Source organism: Merops nubicus, unplaced genomic scaffold (assembly GCF_000691845.1).
Source record: "Merops nubicus isolate BGI_N331 unplaced genomic scaffold, ASM69184v1 scaffold16956, whole genome shotgun sequence".
Classification (NCBI taxonomy): Eukaryota; Metazoa; Chordata; class Aves; order Coraciiformes; family Meropidae; genus Merops; species Merops nubicus.
The window spans coordinates 27,510-48,633 of NW_008613156.1; the positions used below are offsets into that span (position 1 = coordinate 27,510).

Here is a 21,124-nt window from a genome sequence, read left to right on the forward strand (position 1 = left end):
ACCCCCCCACCCCCACAGATACTGTGCCAATAGGTCACTGCAAACAGAATTAAGACCTATAAAGACAGGCAAGACTTGAAAAATCCAACAGGTAGAATGAGCGGCAATGGGATTTTGCACCTTGTTTGAAAAATAATCTACCTTTTCAAAAATTATTATTCCTAGGTCATGAAGGCAAAGCCATGAAGTGAAATGAAAGCTTGATGTTCTTTAGTTTCACATAGTCTGTGAGCTGCCCATCAAACCAAAAGCCTCCATTTTCACTTCAGAACCTTGCAGCTCTTGTTATATTCCCATGTTTTACATCACAAAACCTTAATGTCCCTTTGGCTTAGAAAACTAAAACCTCTTGAAGATATCTGTCTCCAGAACCCACTAGTTTCTATTGTCTCCAGCATGTTTTCTGCAGTTTTACATCATAAATCAGGTGCATAATTAAAAAAAAAAGAATAAATGATCACATGTTCATATTAATGATGTGCTCTCTTCCAACTGCTCCCTCCTATGACTTAAAGCAGTTTCTGATAGCAGTTCATGCCTAGCAATGACCTTTGTATTTGTTTCTAGCTACAGCTGTTACTATGAAGTTAATTTTCCTACTGCTTCAACTGCATCACTCAAAGATTCCTTTTATCCCTCCTTAAAAACCACGTCAGTGATTAACAAATAACCACAATTTCCTTATTTGTTTGGTGTCCCAAGACAGGGATTGAGCAGTGAGTGAAGTGCTAAGCCATGTTTTTTCTCAACTCCACCACTGTATCAAGCCTCAAGCACCTGCCTCCTCTCCCACAGTTCCTCATAACCTGCTCCACCTCCCTGTGCTGATCCACAAGCAAGGCTGACAAATGGATAGTGGTGGTCAGCATTTCAGACAAGGCCTTCCAAGCTCTTCTCCATTCACCTTACATGGGAGAGAAGCTCTCTGTGCCCGTAACAACACCAAATATCTCTCGCTAAAAGATCTCACAACAAACTTTGTCAAGTTCAGATCAAGGCCAGCTGACTCTACTGACTCATGCTGCCTCACTGTTCCCTCTGCTACTCTCTAGATCTGAATTTATGTCTATATTCTACGATTTCACAAGAAATTGTACATTCCATGACAGAAACTGCTTTTGTGTACACAATAGTATCTCTCACGACCTGGACCATGATCACAGCATTTAAAAGCCTGTCTGACAGACTGCAGTCTTTTGTGAGTAGATATTGTCACAAATCATGACAATACTCATTGACAGAAGACTCCAGTCCTTCTGAACTTAATTGCTTCTTTCTGACTGCTCACCAAGCAGAATTTTCAGCTAAAACTAACCTAAACTAAAAGCCAACTTAAGTTTGTAATTACTTGTCTTGACCAAGGTATACAGAAATAGCACAGGGAAGAATATTTAAAAACATTAACAGAAAATAATCTAATAATAATCTAATAGCTTTCTTTAATAATCCTTTGAACTCCCATGGAACATGAAAGGAGAGGCCAAAATAAGAATATCTATCAGGAAATACAAGCTGAATTTCAGATTTCAGCTGGCCACTTGGAAATGAAGCATCAGGTTTTGGGATGCTGTGTGGATTACTGGAGAGAGTCAGGCTCAAAAGTGTTTGGTGAATCTAGACTTACCACGTAAATCATAGTATCACAGCTATGCTTATTCATTCGGTCTATAGCAGCAGCAAGATCTCTGAAAGAGATAATGAGAACCTGTTTGACCTTTTTTTTGCTCAAACATACATCATCACTTGCCTTTGAGGCTCTGAGGAAAATACTCTCACGGAGGGGAGAGGACTGACGGATCCATGTATACTTTGCACAAAAAAAAGCACATGTATACTTTGTTCACAATGTGTTTGAAATGTTTTTTTAAGCCACTAGCTATGAAAATTACTAAGGAAACAGTTCTTATATGCAGACTAAGCCTGGTCTCTGTCTGCCTACTGGGACAATCACTAACTGAGATTTGAGAGAAACAACCTTTTCCTGGAAAACTAGCCCAGTGCTTGGCATTAAGGTTATATGGTAAAAAACTCATCTTCACACACACAAAGTAGTACAGAGAAACAACTTGCTCGAGTCCCTCCCAGAGCTGTCACAGGAGAACCATCAGAACCCTGTCCTAGTCTGAAACCCACCTCAGGGGTCCAAAGAGTAGCTCTCCAGACTGCCTTCTGACTGAGAGAGGTTACTGCCTAAGGGACATATGACACACGGGATGCAAGGGAAAAGCATTCTGCAACTGCACCAGATTTATTATGAGATGCTTATGGGAGGAACCAAAGATGGGAAAAGAGAGGGAGAAGACAATAAAAAAGGCAGGTGGCTTGTAAACCAATTGCTGGTTCATATATTCGTCTGGTTGTGCCCTGCACCCACCTGATTTCTTCTCGTTAAACTCCATCTCAAACCTTTCCTGTGTGAGGGGGTCTCTCTTCTGTGTGCATGTCTGTTTGGAGGTCTAAGTATCAGTAACTGGCTGGGGACTACAGCTCATACAGGCCATACATCTGTGGTGCCAGGAACTGAAGGGACTGGAGGCAAGTGAAACTAAGTGATAGCAACTGGAGTCTGACCATGGGTCACAGGGGCCAAGGTGTCTCTGCTGCCAACAGCTGGAGTGAGGGCACAGACATCCACACGACTGACAAATTATATGAAGCTGAGCTAGCCAGCAAGGAGGTGAAGTGCCTGGGAAGCCAGGTAAGCTTGTGCCTTCAAAGATGAGACACCCAGAGGAGTATGTACTGTTGGTACCAGAGGGTCCAGGCCAGAGAGACCATGGAGCTTGGGGGCTGACCGAGAGGCCTGCCTATGTACATGTGTGTCTCTGTGTAGGAGGCAACAGGGGAGAGTGAGGGCCCAGCACCAGCTGCTGGGTGAACCACATGTCTAAGCTCAGTTACCAGAGGGATCCACTGTGTCTGTACCAGCAACTGGAGCGGGGCTATGGTCCTTGGGGGCTTGCATGCCCAGGTACCAGCAGTTCAGGAGATCTGGGGGTTCAGGGGCCAGATAATGGGCAGATTGAGCACTGAAGGTCATCCACTAGAGAGATACACATTGTGCATACATACTCTGCACAAGCAATACATCTGTCTGTTACTTATGTAGAAACCATATAACATGTATCTCTTCACACTAACAGATCTTCATCTGAATCAGCCAGAGGAGAACAAAATGAGGCCACTCCTGCTGCCTTGAGTGCCATGGGGTTTTGTCTGTGTTGCCCTGTTTGGTTGGCTGTGCATACATATATGTGTGTGTGTGTGCCTACTAGGAAGAGGTGCCCAGACTCACTAGTGGTTGGACCTGTGGCAGCCTTGCCTCCACCCAGCTACAGGACTCAGCAGCTCCCTGACGTGCAGGATTGACTGCAGCACCTCTCTAATACCCTTGTCCTGAAAAGCTGTACACAGTTTACCCTGGGGGTGAGATAGCAAATTTATTTACATTTCTGACACAAAGAAACTGCTAAGGCTTCCATATTAAAATACCCAAGAGGAATTTTAGGATACTGATGAGAAAGTAAGAAAACACTGACAGAATGGATGTTACAGTGCTGGTGGTCCAGTGAGTCAATAAAGGTGTGGCTGAACAAGCCCTTTTTTCTGCATCACACTGTCAATAAATATTTTAAGAAAAGGTCTTTCTGAAACCATTATTTGGCAAGTGTTTATTAGATGGAGAGACCCCAGTTTTGTTTTCAAATTCAGTAGCTGGTATGGAAAGAGGAAATTTACAAAGAGACTGCTTAAGGGGAAGCAAAGTATTTAAAAGCAGCTGTTTTTCCTGAGCTAGCTTCATCCTATTGTAGTTACATTGCCAGTTCTGGTTATGATTCCTCATTAGTCAATGTGTTGCATCCCAGAAATACAAAGTTTCAAAATCTGTGCTATCAGGTACAAATGTACTCATGTACAAAAGTTTACTGGCAAAATAAAGGGTAATAAACACAGATGGGCTTACTTGCCTTGTTATATAAAGAGACGTCCCATCACTACGCATGACGGTGGAAAATGATGAGAAGTCTTTCTTTTCTGAAAGATCCACAATTCCTGTCCCTTTTCTAGAAGTTGAGAGAAAACACTGAAGTAACTGCAAGCTAGGATCAAATATACAGGTAAGTTCAAAACCAAAACAAAGGCCTCTTGCAACGCAACACCCCTCACTCCAGACAATCTCATTCTTTTCTTTGAATGACTGCCTCCTTTAAGTCTTTCAGAAGACTGTTCCTCTAAGTTTGTGGTCACTATTGTTTATGGCAGGGATCTGCCTGCCCACATTCTGGTGCATTCCATGACTACAGTTTTTATCCCAGTTCAGCCAGGCATCTCCTTCATCAAGGAAAGGCTCTCATCTAACTCTGCTTGTTAAAAGGCACATGCAGCTACCAAACTAATTAACAGCCTTTTAGGACATTAAGAGTGGAACATGGGTCATTGTACCTGATTTGCCAAGGCCAGGTTTCTGTGCTAGCCACAGAAAAGGCAAACTTAATTTTTAGTTGTGACTGCACAAATCCTTTTGGTCTTCTATTAGAACAGCTACCAAAACCATCTAAAGAAAACTCTATCCCTTAGAGTACACACAAACGTCACTTGTCGTATCTCATTTGAAATGCAACTGAGATGTTAAGTAAACTACATGAACAGACTGAATAACGAGTTCATACGTTGTTTTCTGAAGGAGTCCTTTATCCTCCAATATCTTTAAAACTTCCTGGGACTTCTCCTGGTAAAATGATTCTCCAGAATATTCATCAAAGTGCACTCCTAGACGCTGAAAAGTTCCAAGAACATCAAAGAAGGGTAACATTGTTAAGACTGAGGCTAATTGCTTCTTCAAATGAAGTCAGATGATAGGTCTGTGTCACAGGTCAGACAGAGTGCAAAGATTAATTTTTCCCAGGAAATGTCACTTCATTGTTAAAAGGAAAGGTTGTTTGGATTTTGATTTAATTGATTTCTGCATTAGAATTAATCACCCTGTGTTGAACATAATGTTCATGAGAAATTAGGCATAAACTGCATGCATCAATTAGTACAAAAATTCTGAAGCAGTTATCTTAAATTCTGGTGCTGGAGGCAAAAGCAGTGGATGGCAGAGAAGTTACTTGGAGATGAAACAAATCCTATTTTAAATGGATGCTGAAAGAAATTAGAAAAAGCAGGAGCTTTTGCTGAGCATACAGAAATCACTGTGCACTGAAGGTACACCTAGGAGAGCCAGGGTGACCTTAACTGTCAAACTGTGTGAAATGTAAGAGGACAAAAGACAAGGGTTTTAACTGAAGGCAACAAAGCTGTCAGTCCCTCAGCTCAATATTTATTAGTTTCAATGGAATTGGGAGAGAAAGATCCAGCTGTACCAGTCATCATGGGATCGATGATGAGCAACCACCAGGATGCAGCTGCGTACACAGCCCAATAAGCCCTTACCCTAAAGGGTCAGCTTTCCACTATAATTACCAAGGCTGTGTCTCACTTAGGAGATCTTAACTTAAAGAGGACTTGCCATGAATCTGGTGATATGTTTCAGGGAAGAAATAAAAGCACAGCCAGGTTATCTGGATTACTGAGGAAGCGGCAGGCCACTTGTCTTTTAACTTTGCAATCAAGGATGAAAGAAGACATGACCAGTTTCTACAGAAAACATCAAGAAGGATATGGAAAAGCACAGTTTTACAGAACCATACTAGGAGAAGAAAGTGGTATAAAATGAATCACAAATTCTTTGGAGCTGCAAGTTAGAAAAAAATGTCTAGACCAATCAAAACTGGGCACCCATTCCAGAATTACTTTGGAAGAAAGAAAAACACTATCTGGTTTTCAGATGGACTCGGCTGGTTCTCGAGTAGGATTACAGAGTATTAGTACCAAGAGACTGGATTCAATGCCAGAACATGTACATTACTCCCATTTCCCAAATTCTTAAGATTAATTTTGTGGTCAGTGGCACAAATATCTCCCATGGAACAGTGAACACCAGCTCCATTCTTGAGATTACAGCATGCAACAGATGGCTGCATTTTAGCTCAACTCAACCTGCAGGTAACTTACTCCTGCTGCTGTAATTGCTTAAACTCAATTTAATATACAACATACACAGTATCTCCTAATAACATTTATTACATAGAAACAGTTAAATTTATCAGGTTGTTGCTGACTTCAAAGATAAAGCAAAAGTGCACAATATTTATCTAACACTGATTTGTTTCATTGCTTAACACCATGCTCCTAGCTTCAGGGCTTCTGGGAAGGTAGAATTAATCTAAGGGCAAATTACATGGACCCCACTGAAAAAAATGTATCTAGGGTGTCAGCACCAGAAGTGACAGTCTGCTTGGATGTTAAATCAACTACTACGCTTTTTGCAAACAAAATGGGGCATAACCTGACATACTGAAAAACAGCTTCCCCACAACACTGTGAAGTTTACTGGAAAGGCAATGAATTGAGAGCAACACAGCAGCCTCCATTCCCCGGGCAGTTTGCTGCTTGGCAGTCTCCTGGATGAGAAGTGCTCTGCGCTGTCAATTAGAGGCCATTTTACCAACAACAGAGAAAAAGCAGTGCATGATTTGTACCTTATAAATTCGGACGTATTCCTCTATACTGAAGTCTCTAAATTGTTTCCAAAGTGACAATGTCTGCTCATCATGTTCCTCCAGTTTTCTAAAGAAATCCTTAGCCATCTTTTTTGTGTTTTCATCTTCTGCAGCTTTGTTAATCTGCACATACACCTAAAATATAACAGCACTGTCAATGTTGAAGAAGAATAGTCCTCCTCTCCAGTAAAAATAAACTTCTACAAGAACAATACAAATACATTTAAAGATGACATTTGTAACATGAAAATTCTGAAGACATGTTAAAGCAACCCATTTCCTATTTAAAGGCTAAATGAGTAGCACAAACTCCAACAGGAAAATGTGAAGCTTATCTCGAAACATGACTAATATAGTAATTCCTTATTGCTGTTGCTACCATCCTCCTCATAACTTCAAACAGCTGCAACAGCAGTTGTTGGAAGAACTAATTTATGCACAAAAGAGGAATCATGGCACTTTTAAACCAGAGACTTTTCTTCAGAACACCACGAAATTAATACTTCCAATGATTTCACTGCCTAAAAATCAAATGACAGTTGAAGCAGCACAATCTTACAGACACTTGGTATTTTACTAGACAAAAAACCCCAAAACAACCCAGTTCTAATCCCAAAACACTTAATTTAGTATTCTGCACCCATATTAATATATGCTGTCTCCTTGTGGCTAAAGTCAAGCATATGAAAGTCAACACATGACTCGACAAACATATATGCACCTTCAGTTTGCTAAAAGCATTACACAAACCTTGTATTAGCCAGCTTTAACTCTGTGCAGCTCTCCTGTTCATTTTCATATTCCTTTTTATCTAAAGGCCAAACATTTGCCCAGATGATTCCTTGCTTTCCACACGTACCATCTTGAAAGCCCAGCCAAGAGCTTTTGAAGAGCTAAAATATTATGTAAAAATATTTGAACTAACTAGTGGTTACACTATGGATTGAGACACAAATAGTTCAATACTATTTAACTTTTATGTCTTTGTAAGAGTTTTGATCCACAAATAATTGCAATCTTGATAAAAAGTAATTATAATAACTTTACTGCTGCAATGTCCAGACAATGAGTCTGCCAACAATACCTTGCTTCAATCAGTTCTGCCTATTAAAAAAAACAAGAAAGCTTGCACAACAAAACTCTTGAACTTTTCCCCTTCCTTTTATGCCCCCAAATTTTTAGAGATTTTAACAGGCAGTACTGCTGACAGGCCTCGAAGATTAATGTTTATGTAGTTCTGCCTTGAAAAAGAAATTTAAAGTAGAGGGAGAATTCAGCCCTTTCCAAGAACAATGCTACCCCTCCCCCATCAGTAGCTCCACATATTCTACATCTCCTTCACTTTCCCTGAAATCTTTTGTGTTAAAAAACAAAAATAATGCAAAAGGCATATTTGCATCTGACTCTTGACCAGAACGGAAGGTGCAAAGACGTTAGGAAAGGTACATTTGTCTATACGTTTATTCGTATAAAAACTCTGCTATGGAGATTTTCTTTTTAAATGAACTATAGAAAAGATTAATTTCATGCAGCAGTAGAAAAACATGTCTCTGTTTATTTATATAAACCAGGAATACAGCTGAACAAGCAGTTAAAAACTGGGAATATTTAAGAAACTAATTTGGTCTCAACTACTGTTTTAGGACCTTTTGCAGCTTGACTGAATACTGTTCTCTGCACTTGAAGGGAATATTTTTAAGGCCATAAAGCCCACATGCTACTGCAATAATGGTATTTTAAAGCTTTAGTGTAAAATTCAAGTATTTGAAATTGAAATCCTAAGGACGAACTGAAATTATAAATAAAAATTAAATAATATGCCTCGATGTGCAACCACAAGAAAACAACTCCTTCTTGCCATCTCTTTAAATCAGTCCTACATGTCTAAACACCTCTACATTGAGAAGCTATCAATTTTATTGAGCAGGCCTCAGGGATGAGGGAACAAGTGTGTCCCTGACACAGAAATGCAACCTGCAGCACTTGCCCCATGCTGGTGGGCATTGTGGGCCAAGGGGGCAACCTCCTGCAATGAAACAACTTTCCCTGCTGCTAAAAGGCAGGTCCTGAATGCCTCTCAGCAGAGACTGCATGTTCTAATGCTCCCTGCCCTTTCACACTCTTAGAAGCAAGAAGAGCATTCTGCAGAGCCAGAACAGTATCCTGGGAAGTGATGATCACTCCTCGTTACCTATATGTGCTAGGCCTCCACATGAGATAGAAAACACTTCAAAGATCCTTTTCCCCAACCACAGTGATTCATGTTTCAAGCAATTTAAAAGCAACATTACTTCTAAAAAATAATAGCAACAAGAGGATTTTTACACCATACGCGCCACTTCTTTTCACAGCTTTGGTAACCAACACCCCACAGCACTAGGTGTGAGACACCATTGCCACTGCCATTACCACAGTGCGCTCACTGGCTCACCTATGCCCAGTTAAAGTAGTTGATATCAGCCAAGCCAGGCGTGGTGGTAGCAGCAATCAATGCAACCCAAGTATCCGTATGACTACCTCCCTTACGGGGTGTATTTTTCAGCCTAATGAAATCTGTCACTGCTGCCGTGGCCCAGGCTGGCACTGGTCCTTCAAGCAAGGTCATTTAAATCCAACAAGAGTCTCATCATGACTCTGAAGACATCATTCTGTATAAAATTGACAGCTAAGTTTAATGGACTGTCCTCCAAAGGCCTTAGCTAGTCTTCTCCAAACTTACTTCAAAAAGATGTTGTAATGGACTGGATTTCAGCTTTTCTTTGTCACCAAAGGACTGGAAACCAACACCCAATAAGCCTTGAAGAACAAATACAGAGTTAGACATCATCCCAGAGTATATACTTTTAAGTTGTTTTCATAACCAAGTCTAGTCTTAACATTGAATGTAATAAATGAAACGCCTTACATTTTTAAACAATATAATGGTGCATGCTACAAAAAAATATCAAAAGTATAACCTATTATTCCACTGCATGAAAAAAAACCCCAAAACTCCAATAACTAGAAACTAGTAAGAAATACTGCATTGAATTTTCATTTCCTCATAAATGGAATTTCAGTTGCTGGACTTGTAGAGGCAATTGTCTTTTACACAGCGACCAGCTATAAATGCGAGCCCATGCTGTGGAAACTGCCCAGCAACAGAACACACTCCAAACTTCTTCTGTTCTCCCTTAACAGAACTGTAATTTCAAGGATAATAGAAACTGGGACACAATATGGTATTCCCCATACTCCTCATGCAATATTTTCAAGGGAACTTTTTGCTGCATGCTGAGAATATACAGCTTTTCTTCACATACTCAGTTTGACTTCAGCACTTTCTGAAAGCCCTCTGAAAGGAGAAGATCCAAATCCCAATCTTTTTGTCTAAATCAAGAAAGCCCATTAACTCATTCATAATCTTAATCTTAACCCTGCATTTTAAGATTAACATTATAATCATAAACTTCCCTCGTGGAAACACTGACTGTGGTAGAAGCCACGGCAGATTTAGGTAAGAAAAACAAGTCTGGGTTTAGGAAATAAGATACGTCTAATTCCATTGCAAATGAGTTTCTTCAAAGGCAGCTTGTTCTACAAGCAATCAGAGCTTGATTTCCTAGTGATGTCTCTCAGACATTAGTGTACCTACACATTCCAATTTTCAGTGCTGGTTTCAAACTCCAACCCCCAGCATGACTGCCATTTTTTGTTCAACCCAAACACATCCTGCCACACATTTCTGTCTTTACCAAACTATCCCCAGCCATTGTTATACTCACCAATTACTGGCAAGATGCAGCATGTGTTGGGACTGAGTCTGACTTGGATCTGCTGACTGGTTAGCTGGCAGGCTAAACACAGAACTGAGCTTTCTGTCCCAGAGGGCACTACATTGTATTTGGCTGCCAGCTGTCACAATACCAAAAGAAATTTGTTCTCTTGGAAGCATTTTTCTTTGTCAGGTCTGGTAAAAGTTGGCCAATGGGTTCAAAATTTATTAGGAACAGAGTGACAGGAAGACAGACGGAGGGACAGTGTGCCTGCATGAGCTTTGGCGCCTTAAGAAACCTGCCCCAAAACTGTCTTAATGGTCGAGGACTTCTTTGCCATGTCTCAAAAAAACACATTTTCAATTACCATGTTTTAAAGTCTCTCACAATAGCAGTTGTAATAGAAATGCTGATGACCATTAATTATAGCACTGCTTCTGGGAAAGGACCACTGCAGTAATACTCCTGTGCTACAAATTTGTGAAGCATGACTATATCGTTTGTAAAAAAAACTGTCATATATTTGAGCTTAGCCAGCCCAAAGAAAGAGGGGAGCACCCATTTTCAAAGAAACAGTTGGAACTACTAGGTCAAAAGCATGATTCTAACAGCTGTGTGCTGGGCAACAAGTGCACATGTAAATACAGGCATTGTATATCTTTATACCTTCAGGAAATTTTTTATTAAAATGCATAAAATTCCTGATTTTCAGACTCAGGAGTACAGTTCAGTATCTTCAAAAACAGAGTGAATGAGGTCAGTTGAGAAGCCCTTTAACCACACTGCAATTCATTGCTTAACTGTCATTGCCACATTCATTATACAATAGCCTAGTAACAAAATTGTGTCTAAGGGGCAAAACTGAATGAATTATGAAATGATGACATTTACTGAATTTTAGGTGAATTCATTCTGTGTTAAATTCTTATGATACAAATCCTAAGTGAAACAAAGCTCCACTATATATTGCTGTTTGAACTGCTGTCAGAAACAGGATCAAGAAAGATGAGCTGCAAAGGCAAAAGTACTCTATTAGCTGCTCTCACGGTCATAAGAATGTTTTACACAACATTCTAAAATCCAAGAATTTACTCTCAAATGAAAATAGGTAGAACTGAAAATATTTTAGTTACGTTATCGACACTGCTGAATCTGAATACATAAATAGAGTAGATGTAGGGTATTTACATTAAGTTTTTAACCCAGCTCTATTAATAAAATTGATTCATTGATGTTCCCATAAACAGTGATACCAAAAAAAAATTGGAGGGAGCTGCAAAAGGGCTGGAAGGAGCAAAAGTGACTGCTTAGCAGGCATCATGCTTTGTGTTTGCCATTTAAAAATTAATAATATGGACACTGTTTTTCAGAACATACTGTAAAGGTTAAGGGAGTTTTACAGCTTCCACAGGTGTACCAGCTTTCAAGAACAAGGAAGTGGGTATGGCTGCCTTTTTTTTTGAATGCCTAAAAATATGTGAAAAACAGCTTTTGGGGGGAAATTAGAAAAGAAAAGGAGAATAGGGATCAATTTAAAATGCAAGATTAACAACAGAAATCAACAAAGTCATGAATCCTACGGATGGGTCAACTGATATTGGATAAATACCCCAGGAGAGGTATTTACAGATCCAGTAATTGGACATAAATGATCTCTGGTCAGGGAATAAATAGCAAGCCATGGTGGGCTGCACAAGAGGATTTTTCAGTCCTCACTCATCTGATGGACCTTTCAGAAGAGGCAGGAGTGTGTATGTGTGTTCTGCCAATGACCAGGCCCAACAAAAATGATAGCACCAGCAGGGAGATGAACCAATACACAGACTGTATTGTAGACAGAAATGTTACTATAGGAATGACCGCCGGGGGTACAAACAGGTCAACAAGCTCATACATGATCGACGCCACCCCCAACGATCCCACAAACGACATGACCCGGCCCACAACAGGTGGTACAAACAGTGAACCGAGGTTGCCCACAGTTGGCATGGGAAACAGCCAGACCAGCCAGTTAAGCAGGGAGGAAAAGGTGCCCACATGGCAACTCTCACCCGATCGACCCGCGTTTGCAAAGGCCTAAACAGACCGGGGCCCAGCTCCAGGGAGAGTCAGGAGGTCTGCCCTGAACCAGGAAGCTCTGTGGGGTGCACTGAGCAAGCATGCAAGACTGACAATCTTTTAGGGCCTATTCACTTGCACGTTCTCCATCTACACACCTCTCTTCTGCTACATTTTAAAGGGAAACAGTATTTTGGGGGAAGTGTTGGGACACCTTTAAAGCTACAAACTCTCTGGGCTTCAACCTGGCAAAATGCTGTTGCTGTGGAAATTAATTACCCTCTATGAATAATCAACGAGTTCCCAGAGAGAACAAAAAAACAGATAAAGAGAACACCACAATATATGCAAAGACAACCAAGTAGCAAATATATATTTTGTTACAATTATTCTATTGTGTGTGCAGGTGTGGCACAGGTAAGTTAGCAATCTTACTCTTCCACATGCAAAATCTGCATGAGGAAGACAGGATCACAGCAGACATGCAAGAGCTACGGTAATATGTATGCATTTTGGCTGGAGGCAGCAACAGAAGTCTGCTCAGCTATGAGAGCTCCAACAGTAGAACCAGCACACTTAGAAAATATTTATACTGCCCTTTAAAAATAAACCCCCTATTACACACATGTAATCTGAGATAGGAGCTACTGAGGGACAGAGAGACTGTCAGGTAAACTTCCTCTTGTTATTTCTTGTACAGTATTATAGGTCATACTGCTGATGAATTAGTTTGGATTGTTTTGTTCATATTTTAAGACTAACTACACATTACATGCATGGAAACACAGTATTACTCTTTATCAACCCAGAGTGAATCCAACAGGACTGCAAAAATTGAAGCTGGAAACCTAGACTATATCATACAGTAGAAAAGGGAACAAGAGAAACAAATACTAAAACGTACCAAACTGCATGCCCCAGTCACCAAGGTAATTTATTCTTACTACTTCATGTCCCAGTGCCTTTTTGAGATTTGCTATAAAATTGCCTGGTAAAGGAAACAAAATCAGTGTTATTCAGAGGTAGGTAGTCTCTCAGCCCAACAAAACTGTTTTCCGGTTTCGTATGATCTGGGTTCAAAATGAAGAAAAAAAGAAATCAGATTAACTACTTCACAGAATTTACTAAAATACTTCGCAAGAAAAGCCATGCATTTGAAAGGAGCCACAAAATGTTTCATACATCAGTGAGAAAAAAATAAATGTGCATGTTCATGAACATGAAAAACACTTTTTAAAGTCTTCTCATATTCTCATAAATAGGTGGCAGTGTGCAGAATTCCCATCACAGCTGGGCAACCTCACACCAGGAGGTTAAGCACATACTCAGAGTTCACCAACTGCTGTTAACCGTGATGTTACACAGAGAACATCAAGTCCTGACTATACACTGCTGGAGCAGTACCGAGCTCTGCACTTACACTCTGAGTGTGTGATATGCTCTCAGCTTACCCTAAACACAAGAGCATGCCTTGGTTCTGGCATTCCAACAAAACCCCTTCATCTTTCTCCTGAGCTTAGCTACAACCATAGAGTTATAAAGAAGAAATACCCACATCCCTTCCTCTGTGCTCTTCCTGTGCATTCTCCTGTGCTTCAAGGGTACCTTTAATTACAACACTGATGTAAAAGGATGCTGAACACTTTCTCTTCTTCTGTTATCATGACACCACATTATAGCTTTCAATTGCTTTCAATTCTGTTCTCTGTAGTCAATTCCTTCTCTTACTATTGGACAAACATTGATTTACAGAACTAGTTTTGAAAGTGTTTTCTTTCTACAGCAAAGGAAAAATTGAACATAAAGAGCTCAAAATATAAATTTTCACTCAACTCTCAGTCCATGAAGAATCAAAATTATTAACTTAATGTAATTAATATTTATACATGGCACATGACATATAATTTAAAACTAATACACTATTAGCCGCACAGATGCTGTAGGATCATCTGCTAATAACCTATTAGTTTTTATTGCAAGAGGGAAAGGAGGGAGGAATAATCTTTTCCATATGCCATCAGAGTACTGCACAATAAACTTATTAATTACTCCATTACAAATTGCAGCAGTTGTGTTAGTAATACCAGCATAAAGTAATTAATATATAAAAGCAAGCTTTTGCAAGGCAGCCACCAAGACATAACTATCTGACTGCTCTGCAGTCCGGTGCAAATTGGAAATTTAAAGTTCAAAGGACTCTCATAACACCTCAATGAAAACTGCCCTAGGTGTCTTTGTAGAACAGTTTTAAGCTACTTCATTTAATGTTCACAGTCATAAAATTATACTACGTGTGACTTAATAAATCTGCCAGCAATGCACCACACTTTTCTTCACTGCATAAGGAGCAAGTTGAGCCTGACAGGGCCACTCCACTAGCAGAGTGAAAGCTTAGCAGCTTTTCCCTGTCAAGTGAAGCAGGAAGACAAAGAAGCCCTTTTAGGAGACACTTAGATGCATACTTACCTATTATTGTGGAACGCAAATGTCCTACGTGAAACTTTTTGGCAATATTAGGAGAGCTGTAACAAATTTTCACAAGTAATGTTTATTCAATACACTTAAGGCTGCCAGATCACTGAGTCAAATGAGTTCAACTCATGCATATAGCAGAAGAACTGAAATAAACCCACCATCTTCAATTTTCCTTTAAATTTCCCTGATTAGCTTCTGTTCTAAAGAGCAAATTTTCCTATCCAACCAGCTTTTCCTCGAATGTCAGTTAGCAGCCAGTGTTACAAGGAGAAAGAAACCACGAACAACTCCACAACAAAGAACCTCCAACAACCCAGCTACGCTAGTATGTACAGGACTTATATTACCTTCTCACTTTTGATATGCTTTAGACATATGGATCATTCTCTTCATGTGTTTATTAGAGAGAAATCTGATATCATGACAGTGGACCTTGTGTACAAGAATCAGGAACTAAAATCACATCTTCTTGTACCAACAATGCTCCGCCCCCCCAAAAAAACCAACCAAATCTGTACCCACAATTGTTTGCTACTGATAATAAAATGGAAGTTCAGCTATGAAAATTCACCCTCCAAATTGAAGCCAAGTGCCTGCTCTCCATGACTATGAAAGCCTGAATGTCAGCGAACAAAAATATTTATACATAAAGAGATCTGAGTCAGCCACTTTGCATTCCACAAGCAGGTGACCATAAACAAAATTGCACTGGGCAGAAATTCTGGGGCCAGCAATTGAGATTTAGCAAGACAAATAAATGCCTTACAGCTTCAGCCAGTCAGGGAGGAAGGTATTAAGGTGAAAAAAGAAATGAGTTAGTGGTTGAAACTTCAGAAATGTTTCCTGATAACAAAATAAAAGATGACACCTTAAAAATGGAATGCTATTATGCATTAAATGAGACTATTCTCAGTGGAGGGCAGTGAGGTGTGAACTCTTGAAATACCAGAAATATACACTGGGAAAAAGCCTCAATTCCCTAAATATAACTTTCATTTTACTTGGCAAATATATCAGGGTATCAAACACAGGTGAATATAATGCTGTAAATACAATTTAACTTCACAGACATTGTACATTACAGCAAAGATCCATCAGCAAAATACCACCAGCAGACAAGGCAGTTTCCTCAACAGACTCATGCACTTACCTGAACTCAATCACTGCCTTTTGTCTAGGTACTGCAGAGAAAAGTTCACTTTTTACTCCATACTCTGAGCCATCTTTCAACACCTGCTGCAACACAGCCTAAACCACAAGGAAGATTGAAAGGGGGGAAAAAAAAAGAAAGAAAAGGAAAATATCTTTCAACAACAGAAAGCATGATCAGGAAATCTGTTTACCAATCACATCAGAGTTTGATCACACAGCTTTTATTTACATTAGCAACTAGGTGGCTGGCCTGCCAAGCAAACAAGAGATCACATGCAGATGAAAATGCCATTAACTTTTGAAAGCTGCAATTGATCAATTAAAAAATTAAGGAAATTATAGGCAGAGATTTTAGTGAAAACCAAGGCTGATTTTGCTGGAAACTTAAAAGGAAGTGGCAAGTCGAGTTTTTATCATTTTTAGCTACATAACATGAAAGGGCAAAAGAGTTACCTGGGGGTAACTGCTAGGCAGGAAAGGAGACTAAGTCCAAGAATGCGGGTAGAGCAGTGGCCTCATGTAAAACAAGAGACTTCATGCAAAACAGGGTTCTAACCAAGACTCTCACCTCTCTTAATTCAGGTAACACATTTTAAAACAAAAAGAGTACCTTGTAGAACTAGATCATAAATTTGGATGAATAAGTAGAAGAGCTTATGAGCAGTAAACTTGACTGTTTACCTCACTGTGCAGCCAAATATTCTCAACAGGTGCTTTTTGTTTTTCCTTTTTTTTGATTAATTACAACAAACTACATACTAATCTCTGGGCTTCCTCAAAAGTGACCTCGTCCAATTAATATATCTTATCTAGGCACACTTTGAGCTGTTTGGCCATTTCTCTGAAATTCCTAGGAGTCCTGTCCTATAGCCAAGTTTTCTGTGAAGGTGAAAACAAAGGCAACACCCACTGTGCACAGGACAGCCAAACTATGTAGGTCCAACTCTTTGGGACACTTGAGACCTCTCACACCCTCCTTGTGACTGAGGGCCTATAAGAAATCCCATGAGCAACTGCATGAGCATTACCATATACATGCAGGTCACCTGCATAGTGCAGGACCACATTGCTTTTGCTTCAGGAAACCTCACACAGAAGTACAGGAGTGTTAGTCCTCATGGTTGTCACTAAAGCTGATTTAAGAGCCAAATCAACTACTGCTGAATCCTCTCCATCAGTTCACTACAGGAAGACTGCAAGAACAGCTCATGGAACATTTGGTCATTCAAAACCCTAACAGCATATTTAAATATCAACCAGTGGTTTAAGTAACACAAGACAAAAGAGGCTTAACTACTTCTAATTTTGGTAGTATAGATTTAAACTGGTTTTGTTGTTCATCCTAGAACATGAGAGAGATTAAAATTTTCTACCTTTTTCCATGCACTTTACATCACTGTACACTGTATTCCTTCATTAATCCCTTTTGGGAATAGCATCTGCCTAATATTCTTTATATTCTTTTCCTTCCCCATTGGAAGAGAGCATGTATATTCAATAGGGAAGCAGAAAACCAGGAGATCTGCAAGAATTTAAGCCTCCTTAGAAGTACTAAGTCACTTAAACCTGTAACAGGAAGAAGAATGAATAATACATTCATATTCTGCTAAAACTGCTAGGTCTTTTTATAGGCATCAAAAGCCAGCCTGCTCTCTACTCCTTCAGTGCCAAAGAAATCCAACTATTGAACCCCCGTGTGTCCAGGCTTTCATTCAGTCACAAATCTTAGCAGCACCATCACCCACTTAACTTTATGAAGCTCTTGCAAATAATCCAGAGTACAACTATTACTCTTACAGACTGAGTGGTATTTTCCTTTCATTAAATTACTGGTTTAATTTCAGTTCTAAGTATTCTTAAATTCAATTTTAATTTCAATTCAAAGCTTTCCATTTCAGACAGGCATTCAGTGGCATTTGAGGAATACATCTTCCTTTTTTTTTTTTTTTTTTTTTTCTCGTTAAGTACGTAGTGATAGATCAGCTGTCAAATACTTTTATTTCAGGTATCTTTTCATCATCTTTCTTTACTTTAAACAAGAATCTTTACATGCAAGAACAAAACTCCTCATAAGGCTAAACTTCTCTGAGCCTCTTTCCAAATCCTAGGCCTACCTAACAAATCACCAACAGGGACCTTCAAGGACAACTTAGGAAAGATGGTTTTACACAGACAATACCTAAGACAACAGCAAGTACTCTGTAGTTTGATACTGAGGAATTTATTTTTACCTTAGTGCACCTTAAATGTAGCACTCACCTTTGCCAGTAATTCCCTGTTTATTGTAAAGTTCACTGTTCCTGGACCAGCACTGATTTCACTCACTACACCATCACATTTTAGCTAAAAGAACAAAATGATACAGAAACTCCTCAAGAAACTGAAAAACTGTAATTCAGTCTACTATAAATATTAATTTAATCCACTAGAAACATTGTGTTATTTATTGTTATGAAGCAATCGCGAATGGATCATTTAATCAATCCTGCTGGAAAAGAGATGATTTTATTATTTCTAATCCATGCTTGATAGCTTGGAAGGAAACTCAGCCTGAAATGTCACGTGTTACTTCAGTCCACGCAGGTGTACAATCTGTGTTTTATTTTGACTGGGAGCAGCAGTTGACCTTTTCGTACACACAAAAGCTGAAGTATATTTGACAACTTACACAGGATCTGACATCACTTAAAAAAAATATCATTTAAATAAAATCAAGATCAATGTCTTAAGGAAAACCTGAGATAGAAGTTCTGGACTGCAGTTTCTTGAAGTTTCTGAATTTAATGCCAAAGTTCTGCTGCAGTATCCAGTGAAACAAAATAAAGATGTTAAAAGGCCAATTTATTAAGAATTTAATTTACAATTTCCATAAAGCACATCCTTTGGCAATTCTGAACCCGTAAGGAATATCTGGGCATCCAATTCCTAATGTCAATTTCCTCTTTACACAAATTTTGGTCTCTTCACAGGCTGAGAGCTTTGGATCTCAACCTGCCAGGTTTGAGAACTTCTTACTAAACTAGCTGTTACTCATAGACAAGAAACTGTCTACAAACAAACAAACAAAAACAAACAAGGCAAACAAAAAAAACATGGGATGGAAAGCATATAAAAGATGAGGCAATAACTTTATCACTTGGTTAGTATCTTTGAGAGAGGGGTAAGTTCTACATTCCTACTGGAACTCATCATCATGAAACAGGAAATTCTACCCCATGCTAGACATTAACAATCAGGGGATGAAATCTCGGTTAGCCCTGAAGTTCTTTAATCCTCGTGAGCTCAGTTAACAACAAATATCAATGTTGTTGCAAACTGCATGAAAAGATATTTCTTGTGCTGAGCTGGAGATCGAATGGGTAAGTTTCTGAGGTCCTTTTCAACCAGAATTATTTTATGGTTCCTGATCATCCTTAACTTGTTTCAGAACTTTTGCCTGTACATCTGAGCACCATCAGTTCTTTTTTAACCTGAGTCAGAACGTTCAACTGCTACAAGAATGGGTCCAAGATATGGATCTCCTTGACATCTCAGCAGTGAAGAATGCCATGGAGAAATAGTTTAGTTTCCCACCAGTATTACAGCTGTTTTTATTTGTCCTTTTTAACTCCAGATCATATAGCAACCCAACTGATTCCTTCTCAGGCGTGCTCTTTCTGATGCAGGTGAAGAATTGTTCACACTTCCATTATTCCATCTAGCTGCTCTTTATGACTAATTCTGCCACAATTGCCTAGTTTTATACCCCTCTGCACTGGCATCACCAATATATTTTTAGACTGTAAATAACTTCTTTTTTCAGCTCAGGTGATTCCACAAACCTCAGCATAATCCTTTTGACCCCACTTCTATTCAACCTTATGCATGTCAACTTCTCCAAATTTTTATTTCCTCACATTCTTTCAAGGCTTGTGTCACTTCTGTAGACCTTGTATTGCATGCTGCTTCTCTTCTGTGCTGTAGTTAGTTTTAATACCTCAGCTACTATCATTTCCCAAACTAACACACTTGAGAAATCCTCTTCTAAGAAACCTAAATCTCATACACTTAGGGATTTGAAACTCTGGCCTGTTTGTCCCATAGACTAAATCTATCCACTGCCATTCTAGTGTTGGATTTTGTAATCTTTGGTTTTCCAGACCACTGCACACTCAATCTCGTCTTCAAGCTTTGGACAACAGCACAGACCATGGCATACCCTTTAGATATCTTTATAACTTCACAAATACTATTTACTCTCAAACTAGTTTAAAACAATAATTTCACAAGAACCTTGACTAAAACTGCTTCTTCGACTCGCTGTGAAGATTCCATGTACAATTACACCAGGTGCAGTCATTAAACTATTCTGGCCCAAACAGATGTTCAGAGAAAGAATACTATTTACCTTATGATGCCTGTTACACCTCTAGTCTGTAAATTTGTCACTGCATAAATATATGACTAGTGTATTAGCATACCCTTTCAGCTAGCTTCTGAGCTTGAAGATTAAGGTCTTGTGCTAAGCAATTACTTGAACTGTCTTCTGTTAAAGAAGCAACGGAAAGCTGGAAATCAGCAACACACCTGGAAAAAAAAGAACATACAAAAAATGAAGAAAAGAACCTCTTGAAATGATGGGCAGATTTGGCAGATCCAAGCTGACTCTACATATGACCAGCCAAGCGTAACCAGTTAGATATGTGAAAGTTCACTATGTTTATACAACTGCAATAGAAGGACAAATATTATCTTTGCTCTTATACAACCAGAAAGTAGATATGGTGAGAACACCATTTCAGAAGAACCAAAACTTGTGTTCATTAATAAATGCAATTTACTTGCTAACATCACTGTAGCTATCAAGGACACTGAAAAAAAAAAAAAATCAGAACACTGGTTCAAAGCAGTTTCACATGCAGGTCATTAACACTGAAACATTTGCCATTCAAGCACTGCCTAAAATTTGTACAGCTTTTTAAGCAATTGCATTTGTTTTGAGCTTGCCTGAAAAAATACAGTGATTTAAGTAGACTTACATATTTTCTTATAATTGGATTGGTATATTACCTTAGGTTTGTTTCTTCTGTATAACTCTTT

At 39.2% G+C, this 21,124-nt stretch overlaps 1 protein-coding gene across 1 annotated transcript in view; it reads right to left on the bottom strand.

Moving 5' to 3' along the window:
• Positions 1-21,124, bottom strand: part of RARS2 (arginyl-tRNA synthetase 2, mitochondrial) — a gene marked incomplete at its 5' end in the record, with an annotated part of 32,085 nt that overhangs the window by 10,770 nt on the left and 191 nt on the right. The window contains 10 exons of the mRNA XM_008941820.1: positions 1,625-1,685; positions 3,969-4,064; positions 4,671-4,777; positions 6,585-6,740; positions 9,325-9,401; positions 13,323-13,406; positions 14,885-14,940; positions 16,044-16,141; positions 18,305-18,388; positions 20,506-20,611. Of these exons, the coding sequence (XP_008940068.1) occupies positions 1,625-1,685; positions 3,969-4,064; positions 4,671-4,777; positions 6,585-6,740; positions 9,325-9,401; positions 13,323-13,406; positions 14,885-14,940; positions 16,044-16,141; positions 18,305-18,388; positions 20,506-20,611 (925 nt within the window). The remainder of the gene's footprint in view (positions 1-1,624; positions 1,686-3,968; positions 4,065-4,670; positions 4,778-6,584; positions 6,741-9,324; positions 9,402-13,322; positions 13,407-14,884; positions 14,941-16,043; positions 16,142-18,304; positions 18,389-20,505; positions 20,612-21,124) is intronic.